General features: G+C 53.9%; 2 protein-coding genes across 2 annotated transcripts in view; one reads left to right on the top strand and one right to left on the bottom strand.

Moving 5' to 3' along the window:
- The window catches only part of LOC309832950 (large ribosomal subunit protein uL5-like), a 480093-nt gene that overhangs the window by 64003 nt on the left and 396472 nt on the right, over positions 1-19618 (top strand). The window lies entirely within an intron of this gene.
- MYOM3 (myomesin 3) overlaps positions 1-19618 on the bottom strand; it is a 47415-nt gene that overhangs the window by 2664 nt on the left and 25133 nt on the right. Inside the window, exons 17-36 of the mRNA XM_082648966.1 lie at positions 19369-19490; positions 18784-18971; positions 18423-18549; positions 17104-17282; positions 13915-14029; positions 12845-13001; positions 12051-12160; positions 10461-10505; positions 9620-9756; positions 8129-8273; positions 7930-7989; positions 7471-7538; positions 6285-6395; positions 4448-4535; positions 3883-3921; positions 3527-3635; positions 2219-2382; positions 1958-1994; positions 1758-1780; positions 67-122 (exon numbers count right to left, since the gene is read on the bottom strand). Of these exons, the coding sequence (XP_082505092.1) occupies positions 67-122; positions 1758-1780; positions 1958-1994; positions 2219-2382; positions 3527-3635; positions 3883-3921; positions 4448-4535; positions 6285-6395; positions 7471-7538; positions 7930-7989; positions 8129-8273; positions 9620-9756; positions 10461-10505; positions 12051-12160; positions 12845-13001; positions 13915-14029; positions 17104-17282; positions 18423-18549; positions 18784-18971; positions 19369-19490 (2080 nt within the window). The remainder of the gene's footprint in view (positions 1-66; positions 123-1757; positions 1781-1957; positions 1995-2218; positions 2383-3526; positions 3636-3882; positions 3922-4447; positions 4536-6284; positions 6396-7470; positions 7539-7929; positions 7990-8128; positions 8274-9619; positions 9757-10460; positions 10506-12050; positions 12161-12844; positions 13002-13914; positions 14030-17103; positions 17283-18422; positions 18550-18783; positions 18972-19368; positions 19491-19618) is intronic.

The following is a 19618-nucleotide window of genomic DNA, read 5'->3' as shown; positions in this document are numbered from 1 at the left end:
CTTTGATGGATACAGGAGGGAACCCAGGGTGGGACTGCCGGCTGTGGGCTGGGGAACAGTCAGTACCTTATCTTCCATGATCGTGGCCACGTCCGGCAGGCCCCTCACCACTTTGGCACGATCTGGAAGGGAAAAACGAGACCCCCAGTGATGAATGTTTTCCTGCCAGCTGCTTCCCAGCAGCAGGTTCCACGAAGTTGAGGTTTATTTTGAAGCAATGCTTCTTTTTCTTTCTGCATCATTTTGGGTGGACATCCTTAAACTTGTGTTATGTTACTTCCTTGCCTTTATAAACACAGGATAGGGACGTAATGTGTTTCTGTCGTTGACCTGAGGTTATTATCATGGCTGGTGGTACCTGGAGGTGACAGTGAGGTGCCCCTCCCCTGAGGACTGGGAGAGAAGGTGATAAGGTTGCTCTGAGCCTTAAACTGGCAAAATGCACACAACAGGTGTGACGAACCAGCTCAGGGAGTGAATAGGAAGGGAGCTTCCGGGACACTGACTCTGGTCAAGGGAGGGGACCTGGTGGCCATGGCGGCTGGGCAGGAAGAGACTGTGGCTGTAAATCACTAAGCAGAAAGCCAGCATGTCGCAGTCGAGGCTGTGGGAACGGATCCTAGACCACGATCAGGGATGTGCCAAGAGCCTGAAGTGGCTGGTGTCTGTGCAACGGATGGAGGGGAGGAGGAGCCTGAATCAGGGTTGAAGGGGGAGGGGAAGGATGGCCCCAGAGATGGACACTGTTGTGGGAGGAACGTTCCCCAGGCCCATCGTGGCGGGCGAAACAATCCACTTCCCCTGACTCTCAACTCGGCCAGCCCTAGCAAGCACAGGTGGTGAGCTTAGGCCCCTGTGTTAGGGTCCTGGAGGGGTGTCCTGTGCAGAGACTCGGCATTCCAGGATGGGGGGGCAGGTGATTAGGAGGTGTGACGGGCTGAGTCGGGTCTGCAGGCTGCGCTCCGCCCACCGAGGTGGCCGCCCGCTGCGAGGGCTCCTCACTGCTCTTGGACCCCAGATGGCCCCCTCCCAGATGGCAGTTATGAACGGCCTGCACTTCCCGCCAAGTGGGGACACTCAGGGACAAGACGCCACATAGGGCTCATGCCCCCTCCTACCAATGGCCCCAAACGGTCAGTTTCCCTCCTCACTGTCAGGTTGAACGGGGCTGCTCTGCTCTGCTGCCAGGAGGCTTCCCCTCATGGAAGGTCCTACATGAGCCTCCCCTCATGGAAGGTCCTCCACTGACCGGCTGGCTCACTGAGACCAGAAAGCCAGCCTCCTGAACTGGGTGCTTTAGAACTGGTTGCGGGGACCCGGAGAAGCTCCAGTGCGTGGGCCTGGTGGTCCCCCTGGGCAACTCAGAGGCTGTATCCTGGATTAGATGAGGCCCTAGGGCCCCACAGCCAGAACCAGCTTCAGCTTTGCAGTCATCCCCTCCCGGGCCTCGCTTGGAAGACAGGGCCTCGGTCCTGTCTGCCCCGGCCTTTGGAGTCCCACCGACATCGGCCGTGTGCCTACTCGCCACCAGGCCCGCACCAGGCACATCCACATCCACGGTCTCAGGTATCCTCAGACTCCTCATCCACCTGTCTTCACGCTGCCACCATCCGGGTCTCCCGGCAGCTCTGTGACGGCCCAGAGCCACACAGACCCCATGGGAAACTGGGACTCCAGCTACCTGCCAGGAGGCGTGAGCAGCTGGGAAGCCGCCCCAAACTCAGAAGTGGAAACAACAGAAATATGGCTGGACTTACTCTTCTCGATGATGGCCAAGGCTCTGAAAAACGGAAATGGGAAAAAGCCTTGTTGTTTCATTTGTTAAAGGACAGTCCTGCCCGGGTAGGGGGGAGGGGGTGACGGGGGAAAGGTGGAGCTGTCTGGCCTCCCAGGATGGGTCCTGTGCTCGTGCACCCCAGGGGCCTTGATCACACTGAGAAACGCCGAGGAAACTTACTTCAGTCTCTGGTGCTCAGCCAGGGCATCCTCAAAAGCTACGAGAAGGAAAAGGGGAAAAGGTGTGTCAGGGCATCTCCCCCCAATCTCCCCGCTTCCTGCAACCCACAGGTATAGAGCTCAGCACTGACTGTTCCTTCACTCTGTTCCAGCATTCTCTTGGGGGCAGTGCTAGGATTGGGTGGGGAGATGGGAGCCCCCCCAAAAGGCCATGGGGTTTTCTAAACAGGTTTCACTGAGGACAGACAGGCGGAGCGCTCACCTTGCCCCGAGAGATCAGCTGAGAGCTGCCGGACTTCCTTCCCGGCCGCTATCTCTAGGGTGTATTTGCCCTTGTCTGAGTCTTTGGGGTCCAGGATGTGGAGCCAGATGTCATCCAGGGTGGTACCAGCCCTCACCCGATCACCACTCTCCAGGCGCTTCTCTCTGAACGTGAGGGCGAAGAAATGGTTAACACAGCTCAGTCCGGGACGGGCTGTCCGCCCGCCCATCTACAGGCACCCCTGCCCCAAACTCCTCTCCCGGGGTTTTGTTCCCAGATGTGTGAGCTGAAAGTGGTGACCATGCATGAGATATTTGATATATATCTATCCACTCATCCCCTCATCATTCATTCATTCATCAAACCTTGTGGCCGCGCTGAGTCTATATTTGTGACATGTCCTGCAGGCTGGGACTTTGAGGAAATGGTGCTCCAGGGTCAGTGACCACCTCCCCACACCCCACCAGTGGGAGCCACTTCCTCACTTCATCCTTTTCCTCATCATAAAACCTCCCAGCATTTCTTCCCACAATCACTCTTACGTAATTCTTATAAACTATATATAAACTCCTTTCCTTCTTTACTTAAATTTCATTCCTAAAGACACCTGGCCCATGTCAGTGTTTTGTCACAGAAGTGACACCTCTGGGCTTCGTCATGGGGCTCAGAAACTCTAGAGAAGGAGCTTCACTGTTCTGAAATTCAGCCTGGCCTTGGTCTCACTCACATGACCAATTTGACTAAGTCCGTCTAGCCTTCTCCATAGAATGAGTGCAGTAATGTCTGCTCCACAAGGCTGAGGTTTGCAAGTAAGAAGCACTGGGAAAATTCTGCTCCCAAACTCTCTGGGGTCACTTAGCTCCTGGCGGAGTCTCTGATACCTGATCCTGCCTTCAAGGCCTGGCCCTCAGTTAGTCGTCAGCCCCCCGGGTCCCTCTGCCTGCACCTCTCCCCTCAGCCTGGCTGCCTGAGTTTGCTAAGGCTGCAGAGACCCACAAGGGCACTTGATCATCTGGTTCCCCATCGTTCCTGCATCCTTCTCTCCCCCAGCTCCCAGATGGTGCTCTAAGACAATGGTCCTTCTCTGCCATGGATATTCTGGGAAAGTGATCTTAGCGCCAGGGTTCCCACCTTTCCTGGGGAGCCTCCCTTCTGTGCCTCTAACAGCTGTTCCCTGTCCCAGACTCCCTCTGTGGACAGCAGGACCGGTGAGAGACCCTGTCTCTGCTAAGCCCTTGGGACTGGGCTCTGAGGCGGGTGCTGGGCCCCCTCCAGCCTCGCTAGGGCTCCAGGGCAAGGCCAACCTACTTGTGGAACCAGGTGGTTTTCATGTAGCTCGCGTTGTAATACTTGACTCTGCTGAAGAGCCGGATCCCCTCCTCGGTCCCCTGGATTTTCAGTGGGGTCGCAGAGAGGGCTGGGGAGGCATGGGAGCAGGGTGAGTCTTCCCCAAGGCCCTCTGGGCAGCACACCTGGGGGGCAGCCAGCTCGCCCCTGCTTTGGGGCGTGGTGGGGGAACACAGTGTGGTGAAGAGGCAGGAGCATCTCCCCCCAGTCTTTGAGGCTGGAAACTAACCCCACCCCCAGCAGCCAAGGATGGCTCGAGGTCCCCCGGAGGCTCTGTGGCATCACGGCAGCGCTGAGCAAGGAGGGGGCTTGCTTACCACCAATCCTGCCCAGCTCAGTGAAGATGGCATCCAGGGCTGGAGGGAGACAGAGAGAATGGTCAGCTGATGTAGGGCTCTCCTAGGGAGGCACCAGGTGGGGCCGTCCTTGGAAAAGGCTGGTGGACCTTATGAGCAGCTCTCAGAACACAGGCTTAGGGGTGGGGAGGGGATCTGGGGCACTGCGTGACTGATGGGGCAGGGGGGCAACACAGATGGAGGACGAATGGGCCGACACGACAGTCTTCCTGCAGGCTGAGACGACCAGCCTGGTGAGGAGCCTGGGGCCCGCTGGGGGTGGGGGCGGGGGGCAGAGCAGAGAACTCAGGCTCCAGGTCTGGAAGCCTGGGCTCGCTGTGGGACGGTGCAGTGAACATGGGCACCAGCGTCACACAGACCAGGCCCTGCCACTGACCAGCTGTGCAGCCATGGGCAGGTCACTTAACTCCCCTGGGCCTCAGTTGCCCCAAGTGAGGATCCCAGACAGTTTCCCCACAGGTCACACTGCATCTCTTGGTTCAGTGTGAGGCCCTCCTGGCCCGTCTCTGATGTCGCCGGCTCCTACCTTCACCTGTGAGGTCCAGGATGGTGTCGTCCTCCCCTCGCTCATCGGAAACCTCTGCTCTGTAAATGCCCTTGTCCTCTTTGGAAAGCTGGAAAGAAGGATGTGAGAAGGTGGTGTCAGCATGAGTTCCAGAAGGAGCGATGGACAGCAAGTCAGGAGGCCTGGGCTCTAGGCCTGCCCCTAACTCTCCTCCCTGGGCCTCAGTTTACCCCCCTGCAGTGGGTGATCTCTGAGGCTCCTTCCAGCTCCAGAGCCCTTTGATCCCAAGCCCAGGGCTTGTCTGGGCCTGGAGGTGGGGCGAGAGGGGGAACTGAGGGCAGAAACAGACGCCCCGCATGTGATTCTCAGGTAGCTGCTCTGAGCAGAGCAAAGCGAGCCCTCCTAGCAGAGCTGGGCCGAGCAGGGCGCACCCTCCACCAGCGCTGCCCTGCTTCCCAGGGGCCCTGGATAGAGGGACCTCTCTGCATCTCTCAGAAGGAAGTGTGCTTTCTTTTGCTCAGGACAAGGGGGTCCTTACTGGCACATGCTTGTCAACCCCAAGTGAAGCCCGGGTCAACGCTCAGCAAAGCAAGAACTTGGGTCATGCTTTGAAAGCAAGGTCAGAAGTCCGCTGTGCCCTCTCATTACACAGCGTCTCCTCCAGGGGCTGCGGGGGTGGGAGCGTGATATCTGCCTCCCTGTCCCCTCAAAGGGCCCCTCTCACCCCAACCATCTCTGCATAGTGTGCTTTGAGGCAGGATTCAAGGCAGAAGCATCTCTTAACTGGGGTATCAAAGGGCTGAAAAGCCCAACAGTCTTCTCCCATGTCCCCTGCCCCCTCCCTCAGTGAAGGCTCCGAAGTCCCAGCCAAATTCCGGTGACAGTGATTGGAGAAACTTCCGGCCCCACTCTCAAGCTTTGTATCTTGGTATTTAAACCCTCTGAGCCTCAGTTTACTCATCTGTAAAATGGTGGCATAATCCTTGCCCTAGCTACGTACTATAGTTGCTGTGAAGATCAAGGGAGATAACTTCGGAAGCCAGAAAGTTCTGCACCAATAGGCTGGATGATTATGACAAGACTCAGCAGCTATAAAGCACCTACTCGATGCCAAGCCCTGTGTGAAGAGTTTGCACTGTGATGACAAAGGCCAACTTGCCATCGTCTTGGCCGGGATTTGCGAGAGGACCCTGAAATCATTATTTCCTTCCTAGTCTGCAAACCTGCATCTGCCGCCGTCCTCCTTGGCACACGGTGGGGCCACAGAAATCAGGGACAAGGCAGAAAGACATTGAATATTTAAGAATACGTCTTGCATTTCTACCTTAACCAGGTCACACTCCTCCAAGGGCCATGGGGAGGTCATGGGTGGGAGAAGTGAGCTCCAGGCCCTGTTTTGCTCTGCCCAGACCTGCCTCACACGGAGACCGTCTTCCTGTCCTGAATCTCAGGCTGCGGGGGCAGGAAGGAATCTCTGAGAGAGCATCCCTCTGACCCGCTTGTGTAACAGATGAAAACTGAGGTCAGAGAGGGACAGTGACTAGCCCAGGGCCATGCAGTCAGCGGCAGGGCCAGGACTGGAATCCAACTAAAAGGAAAAGTCAGTATTACTGAGCCTGTTTTTATTTAAAGTTTTGGTATTGTTTTCCCTCATGGTCTTTTTTTGGGGGCATGAATTTTGATCCTTAAAAATACTGCGTGAAATATGATTTATCTTGAGTACTGAGCCTTTCAGCGCTTCCTGAGAGTTTGTGCGTGAGGTCAGTGCCTCACTTGCCTCACCCTGGTCCTGACTCCCTGCCCAGTGCTCCTGGCACTGCCTGGAGGCTGTGAGCCCTGAAGTCAGAGCTGCACTTACCTCTTCCATGCAGAGAAGCCCTGCTCCAGTCTGCGGGTCGTACTGACCATCTGGGAACTCTTTCTTCTGGAAGAACCACTGGAAGCGGGTTTCTTTCTTGGTGTTGGTCACCTGAGGAAGGTGGGGAGTGAGGAGACTCCTTCAGGCTTTCTCTTTTAAGTGAAGACTCAGATCATCAGAACCTTTTTTTTTTTTTTTACAAACATGACTCCCCCCCCCCCCAGGCTAAATCTCAGCCAACCCCTTCCTCACACCATATGTCTCCTCTGATGGTTTCTGGACTCAGGACTTGTGCTAATGCTATTCCCTCTGCTTCTTGATCCCTTTCCTACCCTACTTTTTCTTGTAAATGCCTGTGTCACCTCCTCCAGGAAGCCTTCCTTTAATGCACCCCGGAGTGTGCCCCATCGTGAGTAATCAATTTCCTGCATGTCTCCATCACAGCAGGAGCTATGCTGTTTTCGCCAAGATCTTGCTTTGGACTGTGGGATCTTACAGGCCTAAGGAGACCACTTCTTCACCCTTGTATGCCCAGTGCTTGCAGAGTGTGTTACACAGAGTAGGTACTTAGGTTTGCTGAATGGATAGGCTTCTGGGAGTGCGCCCTCCCCTCCCCTGCCCTCCCCCAGGTATCTAAAAGGCTGCAGGGTGCTGAGAAACAACACCCGCTTTGGAGTCAGGCACATCCGGTTAAAACCTGGGCTCTAGACTCGGCCTGTTACCATGTAGTCTTCAGCTAGTTCCCCACTTGGTTTTTCATCCTGCAGTGGGGATTGTAACACCTCTCTCACAGATGATTGTGAGGCCGATGAAATAAAATAATGCTCTGAAGTGCTGAGAACAGTGTCTGGCAGGGCTACTAACAGACACAGGGACTACCACTCAACGTATAGAGCCGTCGCTTGCTCCCAGACCCCTGACCCCCAGAACCCCTCCCAGAGCAGCTGGGAGATCTAACTCAAGGCTGACTCAGCGCACTAATTCACACCAACTCTGCTCCCTGGGTTTTTGTTTTCTAGTTAAATGCAAAATCCCTGGGGCTACTTCCTCTGCTTGGGATCACACCAACACAGGGTGTGGAGTTGCAGGGAGTGGGGCAAAAGACAGCCACGGGGCTTGGGGACAACCACAGGTCTATGCCCCACGGGGCCTGGGGGCAGGGCTGGAGGCGGGGGCGGGGCTTTGCCTTGCACATCAGCAGCACTTGGCAGTCCTCGGTGACCTTCCACTGCAAAGGCTCCTCGAAATACGGACCTATGAGGGCAAAACAGCACGCCCAGCGGTCAGAGCGCCGGGCTCGGCCCGGGCGCCACCTGGTGGCGAGATAGGGGAAGGCAGCTGGGGAGAGGCACCTAATGACTACTGGCCCCTCGGATTCTGGGATTCCGCCCCCACGAGGGAGGGGACTGGGGTGAGGTATCTGGGAGGCATCTAGGGTGCAAAGTTTAGGGCGCGCAGTCTCCGGGCTGGGCAAGTGCTGTTTCGTTCTGGCACAGGGACAGCACTAGATCAAATGGCAGTGGCCCTCCCTCAGGGGGGTCCAGCAGGGCGGAGGGATCTATTAATCCCCTTGCCCAGCGGTTCCCCGGCGCTGCCTGCTGGCCTGCTGGCCGAAGTGTTTGAACTTCGCCCCAGCAGTTCTTACCCTGCTTTCTCTTCCAGTCTCTTCTCTTAGCATCTGCCTCCCTTAGAAGTTTGTCGAACTCTGAGAACACAGAGGGGGGAACGCGTGTGAACCAGAAGTAGCGCAGGTCCAGAGGAGGGCGTCAGGATGGATAGAGACACCCAGGCTGAGAGCTGAGGCCGGGTGCATGGGGCAGGGCGGGGGTCAGGGCACAGCTGACCGTCATCCACCAGAGCCAGGGTGATCTGGTTCTTGGCTTTTCCGTCTTGGAGCTGAGCAGTATACGACCCTTTGTCGTCCTCAGTCAAGTTTTGGATGATAACTTCCACCAGGCCCTTCTCTCGGACAAAATTGATTTTGCGGTTCTGGGGAGAACAAAACCCGAAAGTCTTTCTGCCCTTTTCCAATCCCAGGGAATTTGTGCTGTGGGGTGCAAATCGGGGTGTGGTTGGACTTGGGGGTAATAAATGCAGAGTTAGAAGTCTTCAGAGACTGGGGAGGGGGCCCAAGTTACCCCTCTCCTGTGTATAGACTGGGCTTTTCTCACACCCGGCCCCTGAGAACACCCTGGGCCCGGCAGACACTGGAAAGGGTCTTGTGTGCTTGTATCAGTTGCAATTAATAATAATCCCCAACCTCCTACTGTGCCATGTGTTTTGGTTATTTTCTACTTCTTTTACAATTTAATATAAAAAAAAATCCCCCATAAAACTGTAAAGGATAATATAAAAAAGCCTGGGAACCTGCTACCCAGAATTAGCACTTATTTACATTTTGTCACATTCTAACAGCTTTCAAACGTTTTATTTTCCACATTTAGGGTGTATGTGTGATTTGAGAGAAACGTCTAATTTGATTTCTCTATAGCGGCACCTGCTAGTATCAGCGCTGTGTACCAAGAGTCCAGACTTTGTTACCCTGCCTCTACCATGAGCCAAGGTCATGCTTAATCTCTGTGCAGAACTTTCAAATCTATTTTTTTTCCAATTGCTCCTCCTGATTCTGGGGCAACCAACCCCATTGTACCGATGCAGAAACTGAGGCACAGAGAGGTGAAGAGACCTGCCCAAGGGCACACTACCCACAGGAGATGAATATGAGTCTTCTGACATCTAGCCCTGAGCTCTTCCTCCTCTGTCAGAACCAGCTCCTCTCTTTATAACACATATTTTTTGATGGTCATCTGGAGATGAAATTCACAAATAAGATCTTCTCATGATTGAATCTCTCATGAGAGATTTTACTCATGTACATCTTCATGAGTACAAGAAGAACAGGAAAACGAATGAAAGAGCATAGGTAATATGGCTAATAGAATAAAAACTCTCTATTCAGTGTATGTTAACACTGCAAAAAAAATTCTTTGTGTTTATATCTCAGAGTTAGGGTCTAGGCTTGGATAATTATAAGCATGAATGTAGGTTTTTCACCTTACAAATGTTTGACAGGACAGTGAACAATTGTGGGAGGCGTGGGAAGTTCTTTGTGGGAGTGTTCCTTGTGTTGGCAAGTGTCTAGCATCCCTACCACCCACCCCCCAGGTACTAAAATCCAGGTGTCCTCACCCCCCCACCCTATCACTGTGACAGCCAAAGCTGGTGGCCGTTTCTGAAAAGTCTGCTCGGGGGAGGTGCAGTCAGTGGAGATCACTGCCTGTGAGACCACCTCCTGGGCCAGGAACCTCACTTAGGGATTCTGAGCCCCCAATTACCGGTGAGCTGAAGATTTCCTGCTCGTTGAAGATTAGATGCAGCTCAGCGGCTGGAGACAACTTTTCTACTTCCAGCCAAAGCCGCACCTCTCCTTGCTCGAGGATGTCAACGTTCCAGCCGGAGATCAGCTTGATCACTGGGAGGCAGAGGACAGGAAAGGGTGGGCAGGGACCCCTTCTCCCCTCCCCCCTCCCGACAGCCCCACCTTGAGCACACTGTGGGCATTTAATGTGCAAAATGTTTCAGAGTCTGACGCAGACACGACTGGGGATGAGGGGCTGGGGAGGGTTTCCCACATTCAGTCCCCCTAGATTGAATTCATCTCAGGGAATTCATCCTCTTCCCACAGCTTTGAGGTCATGCTTCTCACCCTGGCTGGACACTGGATCCCCAAGGGCTTTCAAAAACACCAGTGTCTGGCTCCAGACCCAGAGGTTCTGATCCGTTTGGGGTGTGGCCTGGGCATTGGGATTTTGAAAAGCTCCGGGGGTGATTCCAATATGCACCCAAATTTGCGACCCCTGCGCCAGGGCCTGCAAAAGCTACTCCTGGCCAATGGAGGGAAGCAGGGGTTTAGATGACCCACAATCCAAGAAGAAAAAACCAGCCACTCTGCCCTCCCTTGCATCCCATGTGCTCTCTGCTGTCTGCTCTGTTCCCTTCATGGACTGAGGACTCCCTGGGTCTCTGACCTTCCAGCCCCAAGACGTCCCCATCCTTTGCCCCCGCCCCCCCCCCCCCGCCCCGGCTAGTTTCTGGCTCTTGGCTGACTCAGCCCTGCTCAGAACACCCCGGTGGGCCTGGCGGGACTGCCCAAGGCTGCTGGCTTGGACCACTTACCTGGGTTTCTAATCTCATAGCTCAGCTTCTTCAGCCTGTTCAGCTCTGGGACAGGGAGGAGCAAGGAAGAAACCAAAGAGAATGACATACCCGGGCCAGTGGGGCCCGTGGAAGCTGTCCTAGCGTCCACACTGGGCGAAAGTCCCGAGACACTTGGCTTGGGGTCACTTGGCTACTGAGGGGTTGATGATGACCACTGTGGGCCTTGGCTCTGGGGCACTGAGGGGGCTGCGGGGGCTGCCGCAGGCCACCCTGAGGTTGCTTATTCTCCTGTCCTTCAAGACCTGATCAAGTGCCACCTCCCCAGAGAAGCACCTACTGTGTGCCAGGCTCTGCGTGATCTCAGCCGTCCTCACCACATGCTGTGGGGTGAGCATTACTGTCTGTCTCCTGAGGCCCCTTGTTAACCCACTGAGCCATACTGTCCCAGCATCTGAGAGTCTGTTCTCCCCACTGAGCCATACTGTTGTAGTATCTGAGGGTCTGTTCTCCCCCACTGAGCCATACTGTCCTAGTATCTGAGGGTCTGCTCTCCCCACTGAGCATTTCAGTCTGCATGTGTCTAGGGCAGGTCAGCAGAGTGCTGTCTCACTGCTAACTGCTTCTTTGTGTTAGGTTTGTCTCTTCTGCTAAGCTGAGCTCTGGACCTGCATGGTATCTAGCACACAGTATGTGCTCAATAAATACGTGTTGCATGAATGAATTGGCAGGGGCAGGGCTCATATCTCATTTCCTCTTATAAGCTCTAGAGTCCTTAGCATGGTGAGTCTGGACACATGGCAAGCATCCAGTCCAAAAAAAAAGCAAACCCCATTACTTTTGTGGATGGCTTTAGTTTGCATGGAATCATCTAAGTATATCTGCATAACTGCATTGTTTCACTTAGGACAGCAGGGATTATAATCCCCCTTTACAGATGAGGAAACTGAGGCCCAGAGAGGTGTCATGACTTATCCAAGGTCAAGCAGCTAGGAAATTGTGGAACTGGAATTGCACTCTGGACCTGTCTGGCTTCTGCCTCTTAAGAAAATCAAATGGCCTCCAGTGCAATCATCAGGGAGGACAATGGGCTGTCCCAGTTGCTATGGAGACAGCAGAGGGTGAGTCTCATAGATGACGGCTGAGGCCCGGCATCCCCTCTCTGGTTTACCACAGTCCCCACTGCTCCCTTTTGCCATCCTCATTCCTCAGACTGACTGCCATTTGCAGTTTATCATTCTACTTATGCTGTCGTTTTTCTTAGGCTACGGAAGGAAGTGAAATAATTCACTGGTACCTTTGGTTTTTATCAAAAGTAGATAAAGTAAAGAGAGAGACAAGAAGAGCGTGAACTCCATCAGGCAGGGATTTCTGCCTGTTGAGTTCACTGATGTAATTCAGTGCCTAGGACAGTCTCTGGCATATGGTCGGTGCTCAGCAGATACTTATTCACTGGCTGACTGACTGAATGGGTGGGTGAGGGCCTACTTCCCTGGAAATCTCTGCTTTACTCATTTTTATTGCTTCTTGCTGGCCTCTGGGGTATTTGTGCTTGGGACTCCGTGTCTGGGTCGCCTCTCTGGGGAGGTGGCCGTGGAACAGGGGCATCACCTTCCTCCGTCAGCGTGTGGCTTGCTGAGATATCTTCGTCAGCATCGGTGACCACCACCGAGTAGGTGCCCAAATCCTCGAGGCCAGGTTCTTTCAGGATGATCTTGGACCTGCAGAGACAGGAGGGCTCTGAGAGGGGCCGTGTGCCCTGGAGGCCTGGGAGCTGGGGAGTCTCGGTCGGCTGTGCAAGCCCTGCACCCCAGCCCAGACCCCGGCCAAGCCAGTAAGCAGGGGTGGCAGCCTCCTTCCACCTCTTTGGGGTCCCCCGCCCAGGGCACGTCTGGCCTGCCACCTTCAGTGGTCCTCACTAGCCAGGCTCTCTGGAACAGTCTTCGTACTGGCCACATCCCCCACGCCTGCCTCTCTCCACAGGTCTCAAGCCATCAGCTTTGTCTCCTGCTGGACAGGGCCAAGGCCAGAGCTGCTGCGGGTGGAGGAGGGAGACCTGGGGGCCCTTGACATCCTAACCCCTCTTTTACTGATGAGGAAGCTGAACCCAGAGAACTTGCAAGAGCGAGTCGCTGGCACTCAGGCTAGAAACCAAGTCCTGAGCGTCTCCTCGGAGGCACACACATTCCTTCCAGAAAAGGGTCTGCACCGTTTCAGCCTCTCCAGGCACTCTCCCTCACTTCTCCCCGGGTGGCAGTCAGCATCCCTCAGGAGAGACCAAGCAGTCCTCTCAAGCTCGTTATCTGGGGGTCCTGCCGGATGGTCTCACCCACGAGCTTCTGCCTGACTCATCCGACAACGTCTGGGACCTGTGGACGAGTCGTGCTGCCCCTCCCTTCACTTACTTGTTAACTTCCTCCTCGACCTTGACCCTCTGTGGGTCCGGCGGGCCCTTGTAGTCCTTGGACCACTGAAACTCCGAGGAGTCGGGGGCCTCGGGGGCTTCGAAAGCCATGTAGATAAAGCCCTCATCATCCACACCAACCTCGATCTCCCGAGCGTCTGAGGGCGGGATCCAGTGGAGGGCAAGAGACATTTAGAAACAATAAACCGGGTCAGCGCCCTCCCCTGCTTAACCCCTCCAGTGGCTGCCCATTGCTCTTGAATAAAATAAGAAACCCCAGACTCCTTGCTGTGGCCTCCAAGGCCTCGTATAATCAGGCTCCTTCTCAGCTCAAACGTCACCTCCTCAGACTACTGAGGCTAGCGTAAAGCCCACCCCGCCCTATCACCCTGTTGCACTTCCTTTATAGCACTTATCACTGACTTTTTCATCATTTACTTGTTTACTGTCCATTCGTCCTGCCCCTCCCCCCACCAGCGCACGGACCTTGCTTTCTCATCACTGCCATGTCCCCGGTGCAGTATGGGTGTCACCAAATACTTGCTGAATGAATGAATAATTAAAAGAATGGAAAAGAACACACTTTATAGTGAGGAGAGCTGAGTGATTCCATCGGATACTAGCTGCGTGACCTGGTCATTTAACTTCTCTGAGCTGCAATGAAATCAGTTCTAAAGTGGGGACAGTGACGGCTCCCTCAGGGGCTTATTGGGAGAGCCAGACAGTGTAAGGACCCAGCGCAGCATCTGGCGTATGTGGTAGGAGCGGACCTCGGGAGCCGTGACTGCAAGGCAGGCAAAGCCACACAGCATATCTGAAATAAAGTTGCCTGTTCTTTTAGATATCCACGAAGAGTTGTATGAGTTTAAGAATGTGGCACGTAAAGGATGGAAGACCCATCACATGGAAGGAAACCGTATGTTCAAATCTTGGGATCCCACAGAAATAAACGAGAGTGTGGACGGGAGAGAAACAGGCAGGAAGGAATGAGGGGCAGGAAGGTGTGGCGGGGTGAGGGCCCAGCAGGTTCTGTCCTCCTGCTGCAGACAAGCGTCCTCCCCCTGCACCTACCTGGCTTGTCCTCCAGGAGTATGGGGTCGGTGGGCATGGACGGCTGCCCTGGGCCCGCTGAATTCACAGCCTGTACATGGAACACGTAGGTCTTCCCTGGCTGTAAGTCAGAAACCTGGGGGAAGGGAGGGGGCAAGAGTGAGCACCAAGGATGGCAAAGACCCACCCTTCCTGCAGCCCTGGCCACGGGCTGCAGGGGACCCCCAGGAGGGCCAGGCTGCTCTGGGGGTGGGGGGCAGGCTAGGGGCACATTGCTCTCCTGAGTTCCAGCTTCAGGTGAGCCTCTCCCCTGAGATTACCTCCCACGCTTGTGATGCCTGGAATTCCACCTGCTCAGAACTTAACGCATCATCAGCCTCTCAACAAGAAAACCCTTTCTCTTCCTGCGGCCCCTGCCTCTCCTCCATCTGTCTCCCTAGAAAGGAGCTTGGTAATCATCGTCTTTGACATCTTTTTCTTGAGCCCTACACATCTAATCACCGAAGTTCCCATTTTATTTCCCTAACGTTTCTTGAACGTGGCCTGTCTGTGTCCCAGCCACGCCTTTGACTGCAGCTTTATTTCTTCTCTCCTGGATTAGTCCAACAGTTTCCTAAATGGCGCCTCTGCCTCTAGACCCTTCTTCCCAGTTTATCTTTCCCTCTGCCAGTGTTTCCAAGATGGCAGTCTGAGTACACGTAACTCTTTCAGTGGCCTTCAGGGTAAAGTTCAGATTTCAAGGCTTGGTACCTAAAGCCTTCCTCATCCGTCCATCCTCAGCCTTCTGTCCTCTTCTCCGCGCCCCCTTCACTCCCTGACTCCTCAGGGTCCCCCACGCATCACGTCGCTTCACGCCTCCCTGCCTTTGCCCTTGCTGAGCTCTCTGCCTGGAACGTCCTCCCCTTCTCTTGGTCTAGCAACAACAGCTCACCCTTGGTCACTCAGCTTGGCCAGATGGGACGAGGCCAGGAGAGGCCTCTTACCTTCCTCCTTGGAGCTCCCAGAATCCCTCGGACCCTCCTTGATTGTATGGCACACAGTACTGTAATTGCCTGTCCCCTAAGGACTGTGACTGTAGCTTTTTACATCTACAATCTGGTTCCAGATCTGGCACTAAGTAGGTGTCCAGAAGTGTTGAGTGAATGACTGAGTGAGTGAATGCCGGCCAACCACTCACATGCAGAAACGGTGCCAAGTCACCGAGGCTCCCCAGCCCTGGGCCAGCCTGCCTGGGGAGCAGAGGGACCATCCATCTTGCGTGGCTCTCTCAGGCCAGCTGTCCAGCACTGGCCGACTCTACCGTAGGGAGCCGAGCCCCGTGGTGGTGGAAACTGCACGTCTCAGATCATTCCATGGGCTGAAGCTTGCCCTTCTTCATTTGGTCTTTTTAAAAATAAATTTATTTATTTATTTATTTATTTTTGCTGTGTTGGGTCTTCGTTTCTGTGCAAGGGCTTTCTCTAGTTGCAGCGAGCAGGGGCCACTCTTCATCGCAGTGCGCGGGCCTCTCACTGTCGCGGCCTCTCTTGTTGCGGAGCACAGGCTCCAGACGCGCAGGCTCAGTAGTTGTGGCTCACGGGCCTAGTTGCTCCGCGACATGTGGGATCTTCCCGGACCAGGGCTCGAGCCCGTGTCCCCTGCATTGCCAGGCGGACTCTCAACCACTGCGTCACCAGGAAAGCCCTTCTTCATTTGGTCTTAGATAGCCTTAATGTTATTGTTTCAAAAGGAAATACTTTTATTTTTTTCTGATTATGAAAGAAATTCATGTTTGTTGGAGGAAATATTAAAGCAACAGAAAAGAATATAAAATGAAGGGGTAAGGCTCTCCTGGCAGCCCCATTCCCAGAGATGACCAGAATTGACAATTTTGTAAAAATCCATTTAGACTTGCAAATGCACGTAAACCATGCAGAAACGTGACATGTGCCGTATTCTGCTTGTTAGTATCTTCTTTCCATGTTGTTTTGGGCCTCTCAAGCCTGCTTTCTTTCCTCTTGGTGCTAACAGAGTGCTAACGTGTGGTCTTGAAACCCACACACCCTCCTGCCTGCTGGTGAAAGATGCCTCAGGAAAATGAGGTGGAGAAAATACTCCCTCTCTCCCTAGAGCTGCAGAAGAGAAAACCTAATACACATCACAAAACTTTCCTTACAAACTTTCCTTAAACAAAGAAGGCCTGTGAGACATGCTGGCTTCAGAGATGGATGCTGTGAAGTCTGTGGTCCTGATGGATTGTCTGTTAGTAATTTGCGTCTGCTAAGAATGCTTCAGTGGACACCTTTGTTTTCTGACATGACAAATACGTGTGAGTTGTCTTTGTTATGCCAGGAGAGCACTGTTTGCGCTTTCCCTTCTACACTAGTGCAAGTGAAAACAATCACCACAGGTGAAGAAAACCGATGATTCTGCTAGATTTCTTATTTATCCAAAGAGTTTAGAGTTTGCTTCTCATTTAAATGAAGAAACGCATATATGCCTCTATGTTCATTAATATACAGCATGATATACATGTTCTAAATGTTATCTAACATATAAATATCCTGCTCTGTATTGTGCTTTTTTTTTCTTAGCCACATATGGTGGATATGTTTTTATGTCACAACATACACGTAGCTCTACCTCATTCTTTTTTTTTAATTTTTAAATTTATAATTTTTTTAGCTCTACCTCATTCTTTATATTATTGCCACTCCTTCAGCTACTGTAGCCTTTACACTCACTGACACTGAGTCCACATTAAGGATACACTGTGATTTATTTAAGCAAACCCCCTACTGATGGACATTTAAGTTGTTTCCAAATTTTGCCTTTATAAACAACGCTACAACAAGCATCACTGTCCTTAGGTCTTTGCACACTTGACTAATTATTTCTCTACAGTTCAATCCTAGAAGCAGAATTCCTAGCTCAAGGGATGTGCATATCCAAATGCTAATACACCTTGCTGATTATAAGTGAGGTTTTAGGGAGGAGTCTGCACAGCATGGAGCAGGTTAAGACCAACCACCGGCCAGACCTACTACCAACTCGCTGCGTGACCCTGGCTAAGCCACTCCCCCTCTCTGGTCCTCTGCTGCCATTAAGTGAGGGCAGTGTTCTCTGAGGGTCGTTCCAGCTTTGGTGTTCTGTAGTCCTGCCATATCCTGTGGCAGGGAAGGCTTAGGGCGGGCCCATCCTTCATCAGAGGATGAAGGGGCAGGGACTCACCCTCAGGTGGGTGCCAGAGATGGGGTCTGGAGTGACCGGCTTCCATTGCTCAGAGTCTTCCTCCTGGACACTCAAGCAGTAGCCTGTGACCGGTCCGGCCCCTTGGTACAGTGGGGGCTCCCACGTCAGCATCAGGGATGTGGCCCGCACTTCAAACGCCCGCACGCCATACGGGGGTCCTGTGGGAAGACAGGGTAAGAGAAGGAGATGGATATCCAAATGGCCAGCCAGCCAGTCGGGCAGTGGGCGGGTGGCGAGTCAGCAAGCTTGTCAATCTTTCAGTCCCAGCCAGGCCTGGAAGTGCCTGCTCTGGACATGGTGGGGACCTGGCCGGCCTTGGCTTCATGGCAAAGCTTGGTCTGTGTCTGAACTAGAGTTAACTCTTCAAACTGTGCTCAGTATCACTTCCTCTGGGAAACATCCTTGACCCTCCCCATCCCTGTCCCAGACAGCATTAATCTTTCTAATCTCTTTGCCATTTCAGTGTTTAATGTAGAAGCTCAGGGTGTGGACTCCAGAGTCAGATCACTGGGGTTCATGTCCCAGCGAACACCCTTTTTCAGGCTATGGGGACTCTGGGCAAGTTACTTAGCCTCTATGTTCCTGTCTCCTCATCGGTAAAATGGGGCTAATACTAGTTCTTATAAAATAGTGCTGTTGTGAGCATTAATGACATAACTTATGCAAAGTGTCAGTACATAGGAAGTCCCCAACAAATAGCAGTTGTCTATAACTGTCGTTGTCTAAAGCATCACACGTAGTGATTATCTGCCATTCAGGTAAAGGTTTTGTACAGAAAACAGAACTGAGCTGAACAGAATGATGGAAGGTTGTCATCCTTCCTTCCTAAGGGGGAGATGAAGGGCTAGTGTGTGAGAAGGCTGATGGCGCTGCGGGAGTGGTGCAGAGGGGGACCAACCTGCCCTGTTTGTCCAGGATTGGGACACAGCTGGTAATACTGGGATGGTAATACTGCGGTGGTAACACTGGGAAAGCCCTGGGCAAACTGGGACGAGTTGGTCACCTAGCAGTGTGCCTTTGGGGTTTGAGATTGGTCTGTGTTGAGAATCGGAGCTCAGATGGGGTGTTGAGCTAGAGGATAGTTTGGATGGGGGTACAGGGCCAGTCAATGGCCAAGGTCAGGGCTCTTGACTTGGCAGAGTTAAGACTGTGTCAGAGGTTACAGGGGGCAGGGGTCTGGTGTTTGGGACCAACAGAGCAAGCTGGAATGCACAGCGAGCCCGGCGGTAGCGGTCATCTTGTTTGGGGGAGGGGAGGGGAGGGCAGGGGCTGGGCTTTGGCGCCTCCCAGCCGCTCACCTGGCTGAGGCATCGTCCACTTTTTGCACTCAAACAGGCTGCTGGGTGCCGACAGCTCTCCAACACCAGCCCAGTTTACTGCCCGGGCACGGAACTCATAGAAGTGGCCTTCATGAAGGTCACTGACCTTGAAGAGCAAAAGCACAGACCGTGAAGGCTGGGGCTGGGGAGGCAGGGGACGAGGTTCACAGCAGGAGGTCTATAGGAGCTTCAGGTAAGACTGGTCTGCACTTGACAATCAGCTGGATTGTCGAGGCACCAAACCTGAGGCCTCTCTCAGCCTCAGGACCTCCAACCCTGACCCCCGCTCTCCACCCACACAAATCAGGACACCAGGCCAGTGGCCGCATTCCAGCCTCACCTTGCACATCTGGGTGGGGATGGGCTGCTGGTTGACTGAGTGCCAGTCCAGTTGCTCTGAGTCGTGTTGGTCCAGGAAGTAGCCCAGGATCTTGCCCCCTCCACGCCGCTTAGGGGGTTTCCACCCAATGACCATATAATTTTCCCCACAGTTCAGGAGGGCGAAGTCATATGGAGCAGATGGTGCAGCTACGGGGAGGCAAGGGGGTGAGGGCCACTGCTCCCGAGGGGCGGCCGGACTGGGCGGTGGGGCCCGAGGGAGGCAGTGAGCCTCCCCCAGTGGGTGCCCACCCTGCTCTGGGGCACGGACTTAGCCAGTAGCGTCCACTGGTAATGCTGACTCAGCTGCGTGCAGGGCACCTGGGCCTCCGAGCTGGTCAGACTTCACCCCATGGCCTCAGGCCGTTGCTACTTCCTCCCCAAAGGAAGGGGTGGTGGGGGTCAGCACCAGATCCCCTGAGAAGGCTTCTGCCCCATGGCCTCTGGAGTTGGACCCTCCAAGAGGTGGTGGATAAGCCCCCTGCTCTCTGCTCAGCCCAGGTCTGTCCCCAGAGGTGTGCAGGCTGCACCTGCCCCGTGGACTTACCCAGAGCCTGCTTGACCTTGACGGGTTCGGTGGCGGCTGAGCTCTCCCCAACTCCAGCCTCGCTGACTGACCTGATACAAAACTCATACTCCTTCCCTGTCCTCAGCCCGGGAACTGTAAACCTGGGAGAGAAATGTACAGCCTTCAGGAAGGGCCAAACCAGCAGCAGGGAGACATTCCTGAACTTTCTAGAACAACCTTGTGGGGATAAGTGGCGACCAGCGTGGTAGGAGTTGAGGCCTCAGTTCTT

The sequence above is a fragment of the Grampus griseus genome, assembly GCF_964374135.1.
Source record: "Grampus griseus genome assembly, chromosome: 1".
Lineage (NCBI taxonomy): Eukaryota > Metazoa > Chordata > Mammalia > Artiodactyla > Delphinidae > Grampus > Grampus griseus.
This window is presented reverse-complemented; position numbering and strand designations above follow the sequence as displayed.